General features: G+C 40.1%; 1 protein-coding gene and 1 long non-coding RNA gene across 2 annotated transcripts; one reads left to right on the top strand and one right to left on the bottom strand.

The window, feature by feature from the left end:
- The first annotated feature begins 283 nt into the window (after positions 1-283).
- On the top strand, positions 284-5675 carry DPY30 (dpy-30 histone methyltransferase complex regulatory subunit). Its single transcript, XM_060753946.2, has 5 exons — positions 284-450; positions 1524-1590; positions 1695-1742; positions 3663-3805; positions 5442-5675. Exons 2-5 carry the CDS (start codon positions 1555-1557, stop codon positions 5512-5514), a joined length of 300 nt encoding a protein of 99 aa, XP_060609929.1. The 5' UTR covers positions 284-450; positions 1524-1554; the 3' UTR covers positions 5515-5675.
- LOC137096149 (uncharacterized) lies at positions 3706-12802 on the bottom strand. The gene is made up of 2 exons (XR_010909348.1): positions 11733-12802; positions 3706-5294 (listed from the first exon to the last, which is right to left on the bottom strand). It is a non-coding gene; the product is annotated as an uncharacterized lncRNA (long non-coding RNA).
- Between the last annotated feature and the right edge of the window lie 123 nt (positions 12803-12925).

Here is a 12925-nt window from a genome sequence, read left to right on the forward strand (position 1 = left end):
TTTATGAGAAGGAAGGAAGGAAAGAAAGAACAAGAAAGAAGGGAGGGATGGAGGGAAAGATCAGAAAGGAAGGAAGGCAAGAGAATGAAGAAAAAAGTAAATACTTCACACAGAAACCACAAGCCCCAGATTTTCACAGCATTGAGTGTCAAGGCTCTATAACTTTGCAGCGTGTTTACAAAAAAAAATCCCCAAACACCGCCTTTCCCCAATGCCCTCCCTCTCCCTTTCTGGAAAACAAGCCAGCTCTCATTATTGCGCAGGCGCAGCAAGAGCTCCGTCACTCCGGACGTTGCATTACGACAGTCTCCCTCTTTTACGGCACAAGGCTTCACGGCAACCGAGGCTGCTGGCAGGGCGTTTGTTTCTCTTGTTGCTCCGCGACGGTCACTTGCTCGCCGGTTTGCCTCCGCAGAGTTGAGGCACTCGAGAGCGGGGTCTGGAGGAAAGGTAGGCCGCTGGGCTCTGGCTCTGAGGGCGGGGTGGGGGAGGTCCATTGGCTCCCTCCATTGGCTCCCATCCCTTCCCCCCTTGAATGTGATCGCCCCACTTCCATGAGGGTTAAGGTGTAAAACTTTACAGTGTAAAATGAATGCCAGTCGACACCACTCAGTCTTGGGAGCTGTGGTTTTACAAGGTCGTTGGGCCTCTCTGCCTAAGGGTGCTGAGGCCTCAACAAACTATAACTCCCAGACTTCCATAGCATGGTAGTTAAATGTTGTCCAGCTGCACTAATTTTACATTGTAGATGCACCTATAGAAAGGGAGGTGAATAAAAAACTTTATTGAAAGCTGAGCAGGAAAATTAATTGCTTTTTTGGAGGGTTTTTTTTCATCTGTTTTTGGAGCATCTCTTCATTGCAGTGTAATAATGAATGGAGCTTTTGTTTTGATACATAGACACTTCCTTGGGAGTAAGGCCTGTTGAAATAAAGGAAGCTTACTTAAAATAAGTATGGAAGAACGTCTAACAAAACTTTACAAGAGTGGTTCTCAACCTGTGGGTCCCCAGATGTTTTGGCCTTCAACTCCCAGAAATCCTAACAGCTGGTAAACTGGCTGGGATTTCTGGGAGTTGTAGGCCTAAACACCTGGGGACCCACAGGTTGAGAACCACAGCTTTACAACATTGTTGTAAAATAACATTGCACCTCCATGATATCTATAATAGCTTCTCTGACATGATTTCTTGGGGAGGGGGTAGAGGTAAAACATTTTTGGCTGGAGTTCCTTGAGACCTGAAAAATTATTACAAAGGTTTCTTCCAGGTAAAAAAGGCTAGTTTAAAGGATGAATTCAAATAGTTAAACCAATTTGTCATCTTCCCAAGGTAAATTGAATTCTAGTTTTTATATGAAATAATATAATTGACAAGAATTCTTTTAATAAGAACATTTGAATTCGTTTTAATTGATTCCCACGAGTTCCTAACATTTGGGATGTTAGATGTATTTTACATGTCAGCTTTCAAAACCACATTGCAGTATAATTAGCAATATGCTTTCCTTGTTTTTCCTTCCAAGACTACTTTACCTTTGCTGAAGTCTACACATCATGGACACAGAACAGCCTATGGAGGCCCAGCCACAGGTAAGAATATATATATATATATATATATATTTCCCCTTAATGCTTCTAGTTTTATCATTTTTTCAATATTTGGTTTTAATTTTAAATCATCTGTTGTTTTATAGGTTCCTGAAAACCCTCATGCAGAATATGGTCTAACAGAGAATGTAGAGGTAAGAATTAGTTTTTTGTCTTTTGTTTTACGTAATTGTGTTATTATTGTTTATTATTTGCATTTTCAGTTTTGTTTTATTTCATGTAATTGTTGTTTTGGGCTTGGCCTCATGTAAGCCGCACTGAGTCCCCATTGGGGAGATGGAGCGGGGTACAAATAAAGTTTATTATTATTATTATTATTATTATTATTATTATTATTATATTAGTTCTTAAAATCATTTCTGGCACTGTCTTACATAATTTCCTTAAGTGTCTAATGGTCAGTGCTGGTTAGTACTTGGATGGAAGGCCACCAATGAATCCCAGGTGCTGTGGACTATATTGTGCAGGAAGAAACTGTCAAAACCACCTCTGAGTATTCTTTGCCTTAAAAATCCTATGAAATTAATGGGGTTGCCATAGGTTGAAAGGGCAATTAAAAGTATGCACACACATATAACGGTAATTTGTGTAGTTGATGTGAATGGGAGTATATTGATTTATGATAGGCTGATTTTCTGGTCCTGTTTTCTTGCATTCATTGTGGGAAAATGTATGAAATAGTGTTAAATAACCTGTGTTGAGCAGGCAGAACATAATGTACTGCATGCACAGTTCCATGTCCTACCCACTCTGGTGGTTTTAATACTGCAAGGGGATTTTGTGATTTCAATGCATAAGATGTTTTCAATTCTATATTTTAATTTTAAATTTGTGTTTATGTTCTATGTTTAATATGATTTTAAGGTTTAATTTATAGTTACACGTTATTGTTTTAGTTATTCTTTGGTTTGTATACATGTTGGCATTAAATTTTGCCATTACTTGTTGTACACCACTTTGAATCCCCTCAGGGGTGAGAAAAGCGGTATATAAATGCAATAAATAAATAAGGGGGCCCTACTGTAACTGCTCACTGGTGGTGCAGTGGAGAGGGAGGAATGGAGGAAGCATTTCAGATCATGAAGAAGCAGCTGGTGTCATATCAATGGGGGGAAAGAAGCAAAGCTATGCTTGCAGATTCAATGCATCCTCTTTTTCTTTGCCACGGGAACTTAGATAGTCCCATCTTCATAATCTGAATTGCTTCCCTCTCTTCTTCACCAATAAGCAGTAACAGCAGTACTCCTGGAATTAGGCTGCTGTTGGGAGGTTTTGTCTGAAACACAAAGGTTTAACATCTCCTTGTACTCCATCCAAAAGAGCACATAAGTCACTAACAGTAAACCACCTAATGAGTGACAGAGTTTTGTTTTACCTGTTCTTTAAAAAATAATTCAAGACTGGTTATTCAGACATGAGCTTACAATGTTATATAAAAATATAGACACAGTGCTGTACAAAAGTATAGAAACTTACAATGAAGTTATTTATGAAGATTATTTTAATTTTGTATGCTTTTGGATGCAAAACAACTGTGAATTCACTATTGGAAGGACTAAATATTCCACATAAAAATCCATGATATGAGTCTGTTAAAGAGAGCCAGGCAACAATACTCTAAATGTTTTACTTATTGTTCATCTGTACTGTGGAATTAATGCAGTCTGTCACCACTTTAACTGCCCTGGCTCCCTACTCTGGAATACGGAGAGTTGTAGTTGAGGCATCAGCATTATTTAGCAGAGAAGGCTAAAACCCTTGTAAAACTACAGATCCCACAGCTCTATAACATTGAACAACACCCATTAAAATGGTGTCAACCTCATTAATTCTACAATAAATATAAATCCACAGTGATAAATCTTCAAGGAATGAGTAAACTTTGATTTTTGGTGCTTTGTCTGGCTTGTTACAGAACATATATTTATTTCAGTAAACTAATCACATGGATTTTTATTCACTTTGTGGCCAGTTTAGTTCAAAACTACAGGGCTTGATGTTTTCAAGTACAATATTTATGTTATTGTCATGAAGTACGTGTTTTATATTTTAAGCGAATAGTGGAAAATGAGAAGGCAAATGCAGAGAAAACATCAAAGCAGAAAGTGGATCTTCAGGCATTGCCTACACGTGCCTACCTGGATCAAACAGTAGTGCCTATCCTACTACAAGGACTTGCGGTGCTTGCAAAGGACAGGTATGCCGATTTTTATAGCATTTCATTTGTAACAACAAATATAACTTATACTTGGATATGTTATACAGACCTAGCTTTTACAAAAATTAGATAGGATGGCAATTTTCTCTTTGGATATATTGTTCCTAATTGTACATACAAATTCTCCTTTACACAAAACACTAAATGTTCTTGATATTCTAGTTAAAGGATTTGAGGAAAGCATAGTGAAGAAGGTTCATCCATATGAGTTTCTCTCCAGAGTTTAAAATAGTGTAGTGCATATCCAATTTTATTATTCCATTTGATTTTTCAGTGATGGATTAAATTTAAAAATGAGAATTTTCCAGAGGCTTAATAATGTCTACCTTGGAGCAGTTAGAATTACACCTGTCATCAGCCTTAATTAATTCAACACTATAACTGTCTTATTAAATAGAAAACTGAAGTCTGATTTGAAAAACCTGAAAAACAACATTTTTTACCTTTGCTTTGATTGTATATTGTTACATTATCACAATTTCTTCTCCTCCCTTTACAGAGAGAGTGCTGTAGGGAGAAAGGGGTGGTGAAAGCTCTGAGAGCCAAGTATTCTCTGTTCACACCTTTCCTTGCTTTTGAAGTATGTCCAGAAAAGATATAACCAGTTTTCTCTACGTTCTTCCTCCCACCTTGAGTCTCTTTAGGGAGAAAGGTGGGATAAAAATAAATTAAGTAAATAAATAAAAGCAAGAAAGGGCTGAAATAGACAAACTCTGTGGAAATTGAAATACTGCTGACTGCACAACTTTGCCTGAAGGAATATCTCCTAAAAATGTATTTTCTCTTAGTTAAAAATAATCAGATCAAATGTTTTAAATAGACCAGCCATTCTTCACAATATTAAAATTTAGTCTGTATAGGGATGGAAAACCTTTAGTCCAGGGAATTCTGGCAGTTAGTGCCTTTCTATCTTAGCCGTCGGTTTCCCTCTTCCAACACCCTCACTTTATGTGTTTAGCTGAAAAACACAGGGGCTGTCAGAGGACTAACAGATTGCTCTGTCCCTTTGTTTCTGAGTTGGCTAAACCAGGAGGAATCACAAGGAGGTTCTTCTTTTCCTTTGCAGCTGGCATGGAGGCAGAATGAGCTGCCAGCAGAGGGTCAGAGTAGCTTGTCTTTCCTCCGACAACTCCTATGTTTCTATTCTGGCCATTGAGGAAAGGAAGCTTTTTTGGCCAGCAAAGAAATCAAGCAAGCTAGCAGCAGAGGGCATGGAGCAGTAAAGACACAGGGTGCTATTAATCCGGAGAAAATACAGTGTGCATTAATGGGGACCAGGGAGCATAAAGGATCTCAAAGAAGGGCTATGGTGAGAAGTCATGGGATGCAAAGATAGAACTTGGCACCACATAATGAAAGATATTAGTATTCAGGATGGATCAAAAACAGGGTTCCCACCTGTTGCCAGCTCTGGCTTCACACAATGCCACCACTTACATTAACTCTGTCAGAAATGAAGTTCTCCTTTCTGTGAAAGAAGAGAAAGAAATATATATAAACATTATCTTTTAAAATGTAAATGCTGTCAAATAATCATATCTTGAAGTAAAACACATACTTGAAGTTAAAAACTAGTTTATGTAAGAAATTACTTCTGTTTTCTTTTTCTTTTCAGACCACCAAATCCTATTGAATATCTGGCAGCATTTCTGTTAAAAAATAAGGCACAGTTTGAGGACCGAAATTGATTTCATCCAAAGAAGACCATTTGCTTGTTCAGCATATATGCTAAATAAACATGAATCATTGATCGGTGTATAAATCCTACAGAACCAAAATCCTCATTTGCTTGTCATTCCTTGAGCCTTTTCTTGTATTATTTAATAAAGTATTACGTTTTATAATCTTATTTGTTTTAAGCTAGCATTCACACAGAAAAGCATCCAAAGTAAAGTCATGGAAATTTTCAGTTTGGTAAATAGTTTATATCATTCCTTGTTCACAGTCCTGCACACATTTGCTTGAGTGTAGCTCCCTGTGACTTCAGTTAGGCCTATACATGGGGTTGTTCTGCATTATGATAGCCCTCACAACATGTCACATTTACATACAGCAATTGTAGCTTGTTTTAGAGCGAAATAGAAGAATATTGATTCAGGCAGTGTCAAGTTGTCAACCCAAAGAAACAAAAGGAAAAATCCTGTTAAATCTAATGCCATGAGCTAGACTCCAAAGAGAGTTTGAAGTTCCTGTTGCAGTGAAGCAACTGAGTATCCCAAAATGTGTTGTGGAGCTGAAGAACAGATATTATGCAAACAACACTCAGGCTGGAACTGAAGACTTTTAACCAGAGTTTTTATAACTCTACCCTGGAAACAGCTGCAGGCTAGTTATCAAAGACAAGATCTTATTCCTAAATAACCCATTTCTTATGAAGAGTTATTTATGGGTGGAGGCGCCGCTTAATATGGGAGCCATCCCATTCTCCAACTTAAAACACCTGTATTCCCTCTGACCAGATTGTAGCACAGCTTCTACTACTAAATCAAAAAATGGGGATCTGGATCTTGAGATAATTGGGATGCTTTCTGTTCTGAGGCCCAGGAGCAATCTGATCTGTCTCCCAGTGTGAAAGTCTGGAAACTGATTGCTCAGATTGCTCAGATTGTGGAGCTTTACATCTTCTTCTAAAGAAGATTCCTCGAGAATAGAGGAATCCTCACCTGAACCTGGTATTTGTTGACAGTCTCCTATACAGAGCTGACCAACTTTGCTTCCAAGGTAGGATGGGACCTGATGCCTTTATGTTCTAAATTCATAACATTCATCTGTTTAAAGCATTCAAAGGGTTGATTCTGAAACTGCTCTGCTGGTGTAAGTCTCATTAAATGGCTGTTACCAAACATTATCTACCAGTTGAGGTATGAGCATCCCTAAAGGAAATTTACTTATGGTACATAAATGTACTTCCTGTTTAGTTACATTGGAAGAAAGAGTACCTGAAAGTATATTGACTGATCAGCTTCAATGTTAGGTTTGCTCTTTGCTTCTTAGTACAGAGACTGCCATATCCCAGCAAATAAGTAGAAAGGCTTTTATGTCATGTTTCTAGGTGGCTTTGCATTTCAGTGGCTTCTATCAGGAGCAATTCGCTCCAGATATTATATTAATCATCCTTTGGTTCCAGAATATAATGCGGCACAAGTGAGAAATCTTCAGGCAGGACATAGCCTTTGAAACGACCCCAGTCAGTCCTCAATCTTGCCTCCCAGCACCACCTTCCCTGCAGGACAATTAGATCTTTAAAAAATCTGATGGTCAGTTACAGGACTAGAGTAAGCAGGGTTTTATGGTTATGAAAAAGATTCTGCAATATATGATGATGATGTTGATTTATCTGAAAAGCAGTCCACAGCAAAGCTTCCAAACCATTTCAGGGAACTGTACTTTTCAAATTAAATGGGCATTTTAGACAGCAAAAATCTTAATGTGCCTGCCACTCTTTAGTTCAGCTGCCCTGCATGGTGTACTATTCGCATCCCCAAAACTAATCTCTCATTTTTATCAATGTAGCTTAGACTATGATGTGTCACCTGTTATTCAGAAAGGACACATAGAAGGAAAACTAATTCACCCGTTATAATGTGCAAAAACCCTGTCTTCAAAGAGGGCCACAAAGCAAGAAAGCAAGCTACATTTCTGACTGTAATGGAAACAAAAAAAACCCCAATTCTATAAGGGAGATGCATTTCTAATGCATATGATGAATATTGTGTAGCTACAATTCTACTGTTCTAGTGTGGTTTCCAGTGTAAAGGGAGAATAAAGACTTATTGCAGCACCTGACTGAAATAAGGTACAATGCATGAAATGTATCCAGATTTTTTGGAATGAGTTAAAGGGGTTTTGCTAGGATTCATGCAATCAACAAAGCACTATCCTGAAAAGGCATGCCAATATTTATGTCACAGTATGTGTCAAAAGATTTTAGATGTTTGAGAATGTAGTAATACCTCCTGAGTTCTGCAGACATACTTTTGCCTGAAGTGAAGCCTAAATGGTGCTTTATTTCATTTATTTATTTAATAGAACTGGAAGACATCCCAAAGGCCATCCAATCCCCCCAAAGTCTGCTAGGCAGGACTACACAGCATCAATCCACTCCCATTCTAAGACTACACAATCAACACATCCTGATAGCTTGTCCTTCTTGAATTCTGGTGCTCAGGATCAAACACACTATTTTAGGTGCGGTCTAACCAAGCACTGGCTTTTTTACCTGCTGCATCACACTTTTGACTCATGTTCAACTTGTAGGCTGCTAAAACTCCTAAATCCCTTTCCCATGTAGTGTGTCAGGTATCACTCATCCTATTAATCTTACTCACACAATACTCTCTTTGCATCCACGCTGTTCTGCTTTTTACCTCCTATCTATTTTTCTCCTCTTTCTCTTGATTCTATGCTATACTCTTGATTTTGGTAGACTGTACATTTTAATTAGAAGTGAAAAGGAAGAAAGGATGCAACAATTTAGTTGTGAAGCTAAAATGTGCTGCACAAACTCAGGAGTCATCAAAAAATTAGATTCAGTGATCTTCATCCCGATTCACAAAGGATCGTTGTACCGATCCATTAACTATGGTGGAAGATCAGTGCCTTCTAACTGAAATAAACCACTCCTTATTAACTTTTAACCAAGAAGACATTGAAGAGCAAGTGAAGATTACAGTTGATGGGGTGGAAAGAAAAGAGAGATGCAGATGAGTAACAGAAGTGGGCATAAGATGAGATCCCATGGCAGTCATGAGACACAGTCACTCCCATCTGAGCTAGAGGTGTTACATTCTCAAGCATTCCCAGACAAAAATCCTGTTATGGGGTTTGCTGTTTATAGCCTCATCTACACTGCATGATACGAGTCTACACTGACCATATAACCCAGTTTCAAAATGCATAATATGGCCTATGGAGGGGAAAATTCAATGCATTTTTAAAAGACTAAACTTAACTCTTTTGAATGAGCTGACAACAAAATATGCTTCCTTAAGGAACACAGAGCCCCTGGTGGTGCAGCAGGTTAAACCGCTGAGCTGCTGAACTTGCTGGCCAAAAGGTCCACGGTTTGAATCTGAGGAATGGGGTGAGCTCCTGCTGTTAGCCCCAGCTTCTGCCAACCTAGCAATTCGAAAACATGCAAATGTGAATTGATCAATAGGTCCCACTCTGGCAGGAAGGTATCAGCGCTCCATGCAGTCATGCTGGCCACATGACCTTGGAGGCGTCTACAGACAACGCTAGCTCTTCAGCTTAGAAATGGAGAGGAGCACCCCCCCCCCCCCCAGAGTTAGACATGACTTAATGTCAGGGGAAACCTTTACTTTAGGGAGAAAAGTAGCACTCTGTATTCCACAGTATGCTCCAAATGTAGCCTATTAAATAGCAAATGAATTTACAATAGCAAGAATGACACAATTTAAATTGTTAATGTTTATATTGGCAGCTTCCAGTGTTCAGCATTATCAAACTAATTTTGAAACCCAATATTCCAAGCACTGGCGTTTTCCCCTCACTACTTCTGTCTTTGCATACATATACACGCAAAAGACAAGACATGGAGAAGAGCATACCACGTGCTCTACAAAGCATACTAAAACAGTTTGTTCTTTTTGGAAGAGCAGGGTACAGAGCTATCAGCGCAGGCACATCACATCAAGATGTGGTTAGCCCTGCCACCAACAGGCCACCTAAGGGAAAACCAGCCAGAAATTCAGCAAATTGTTGAAGTGGAGGGGTCCAGCAAGAGCAGGGATACAACTATGGACAGAACTGCATACTCTCCAGCTCCCCTAGTTTGGCAGGGACGGCCCAGTTAATCCTCTACTATCCCACTTTCTCAACCGCTTTTAAACTGCCAAAGAGGCCCTCCAGAAGGGAATACATTTTCTGTAACTATTGAGAGTTTTGAGTTCTTTTTGTTTTGTTTTTACGGAAATAGTCATGGTTTTGCATTCATGCTTCCTCTTGAAGTATTCCTAGGGTACATCTACCTTGTCAAATTAATATAGTTTGATACTACTTTAACTGCCACGACTCAATGCTGTGGAATCAGGAAAGTTATGGTTTTACAAAGGCATTAAGAGCTTCTCTGCCAAAGAGCACTGGAGTCTTGCCAAACTACGTGTTCCATAATTCTATATCATTCAGCAGTTAATAGTGGTGTCAAACTGAATTAATTAGACAGGGAAGATGCAAGCCTAGTTTCTCCTGATAGAAATGGGACAACACTAAGCACCGAAGAATGCCTCACATTGGGCAGTAGTAATAGTAAACTGTTCTCCCTCTATGGGTGCATCTACACTACAGAATCAAAGCATTTTGACACCACTTTTAACAACCAAATTTCAATATTGTAGAATCCTGTAGCTTCACACTATCTTTTTAAGTGGATCTAGATGGGCATTTAACAACCTCCTCTGTTCTGATCCTTATTTAATTTTGGAACTAAGTGGGCATGGTGTGATAATGCTAGACAGCTTATGTGACTGTGGACATATAATTTTTATAGTTTCCTTTTTCCACTAAATACAACCGAGAGTTGTAGTGCAGTGACGCACCAGGCACTCTTTGGCAGAGAAGGCTATAGAACTACAACTCCCATGACTGCATTGCACTGAGCCACAGCAGTTAAAGCAGTGTCAAACTGCATTAAGTCTATAGTACATATGCACCTTCAAACACATTCATTCCTTGTTTTGTTGAAATGGCAAGCTGTTCAACAGCCATACTCCCAGTCATTAAGCACTTGTGTTGTGGGTAGTTTGAGGATTTGGGTCTAGCACGGGCAAACTTTGGCCCTCCAGGTGTTTTGGACCAACTCCTACAATTCCTAACAATCAGTTATGGGAGTTGAAGTCCAAAACACCTGGAGGGCCAAAGTTTGCCCATGCCTGATCCAGACTGATAGAATGCATACTGATTTAGAAATTAAGTGTTCCAATCTGAATGTTGAACTATCTATAGAACTATGAGAAACAATTATTCAAGCCATACAAGTTCACTGAGTGACCTTGGGCAGGTCTCATCTTTTCAGTCTTCATGGGAAGGTGATGACAAGCCTCCCCTTACCAAGAGAACCCTATGACGACATCTTATGTGCCTTCAAGTCAGAATTGACTTGAAGGCACATAAGAAGCAGGGTGTCTTCAAATGAACACTCCAGAACCTGTCCATTTGCTATGTTCCTGCTTGTTGCTGAGCCTTAGGGGAAAACCACAAAGGTTTCTCTGTCTGAGCAGGTTTTTCAGTATTATTTTCTAAGTATCCTATGCCTAACATTTAATTACCTCATGTTGAAGCAGATTTGGAAGGATTTTCATTTTAAAGGGGTGATTACAACATTATTGTGCTACTAAATGAACCTTGTATCTATGAGATTGGTAAAATTACAAAAGTAAAGATAACACATACAGCAAACATATACTCACATAGTGCCTGATAGCTTTACAAGAAGTGACTCTGCTTGTAGTAATTCAAACTGCGAGAAATTCTGAAGTACCGTAATTCAAAATGCGAGTAATTTTAATGCCACTAAATTGAGCTGTGTACTGGGGATTTCGGTAAATTGTATATTATTTGCTCTTTGCATACTATACTTTCTCCTTACATAGATTGTTTTGTGTTTGTTCTGATACCCTACAACTATTCTGGGATATTGTATAGTAGAAAAGGCTCCATGCCTTGTCAAACAACACCTCCAAAGATTCCATACCACTGAGACCCCTTCCACACAGCTGAATAACATCCCCAATTTTCTGCCTTGATGTTCTGGTTTATAGGCTTGTGTGGAATAGCCCTGATCCATGGCAGTTACAAGGCCCTTCCACACAGCCCTATATCCCAGAATATCAAGGCAGAAAATCCCACAATATCTTCTTTGAACTGGGTTATCTGAGTCCTTACTTACTTAGGCGATCCCTCGTTGTCCGAGTAGGATTGTCTTCCAAGATCTGTGGTCTGGCAGTGGGTCCGTAGGTGACTGTGGAGCCCTATTCTTGACCTGCATCTTCTCTTGCAGTGAGGGCATCAGTTTCCAGGTGGAAGGCGGTCCCAGTCAGGGTTGACTTGACTTGCCTTCCTTTTGGCACATTTCTCCCTTTTGCCCTCCATTCATGCCTCTTCAAATTCTGCAGCACTGCTGATCACAGCTGACCTCCAGCTGGAGTGCTTAAGGTCCAGGGCTTCCCAGTTCTCAGTGTCTATGTCAGAGGTTGGCTTCTTTGAGCAAATCTTTAAATCTCTTTTCCTGCCCACCAACACTCCATTTTTCCATTCTTGAGTTTTTCCGTTTTTCCGTTCTTGAGTTTGGAGTAGCAGTCTGAGTTTGGAGTAGCAGTTTTGGAGTAGCAACTGCTTTGGGAGACAATGGTTGGGTATCCGGACAACGTGGCTGGTCCAGAGGAGTTGATGGCAGAGGAGCATCACTTCAATGCTGGTGGTCTTTGCTTCTTCCAGCACACTGACATTTGTCTGCTTGTCTTTCCAAGAGATTTGCAGGATTTCCCCGAGGCAGCGGTGGTGGAATTGTTCCAGGAGTTGCATGTGACGTCTGTAGACAGTCCACGTCTCGCAGGCATAGAGCAGGGTTGGGAGGACAATAGCTTTATAAACAAGCACCTTGGTATCCCTATGGATGTCCCAGTCCTCAAACACTCTCTGCTATCTGAGTCCACATTGCCATATATTCTAGTTCAAGGCAGAGAATGTGGGATTTTCTGCCTTGATATTCTGGGATATAGGGCTGTGTGGAAGGGCCCTGGGTAATCTTGAGCCCACAGTCAGACAATGTGGGATTTCCTGCCTTGATATTCTGGGATATAGGGCTGTGTGGAAGGGCCCAAAGCGGTGTCAAACTGCAATAAATTGCAAGATGTAAGCGCCCCTAGAGGCGGGCAACCGCCATGACACCAATTGCGGAAGCGTAGTTCTTTCTTTGCTTGTTCGGGAGCACAGATTCCTATCACGAACAGGATGCCCCGCCCCCTGACCGCCTTGGCCCCGCCCCTTCCTCGCCCGCTTTGGCCCCGCCCCCTTTTCCAGAGCCAACCTCTGCCTCCTCTCTCCCCTTCACCTCAGAGACACAACCCCGCCAATCAACGC

This window comes from Anolis sagrei, chromosome 1 (genome assembly GCF_037176765.1).
Source record: "Anolis sagrei isolate rAnoSag1 chromosome 1, rAnoSag1.mat, whole genome shotgun sequence".
NCBI classification, from domain to species: Eukaryota; Metazoa; Chordata; class Lepidosauria; order Squamata; family Dactyloidae; genus Anolis; species Anolis sagrei.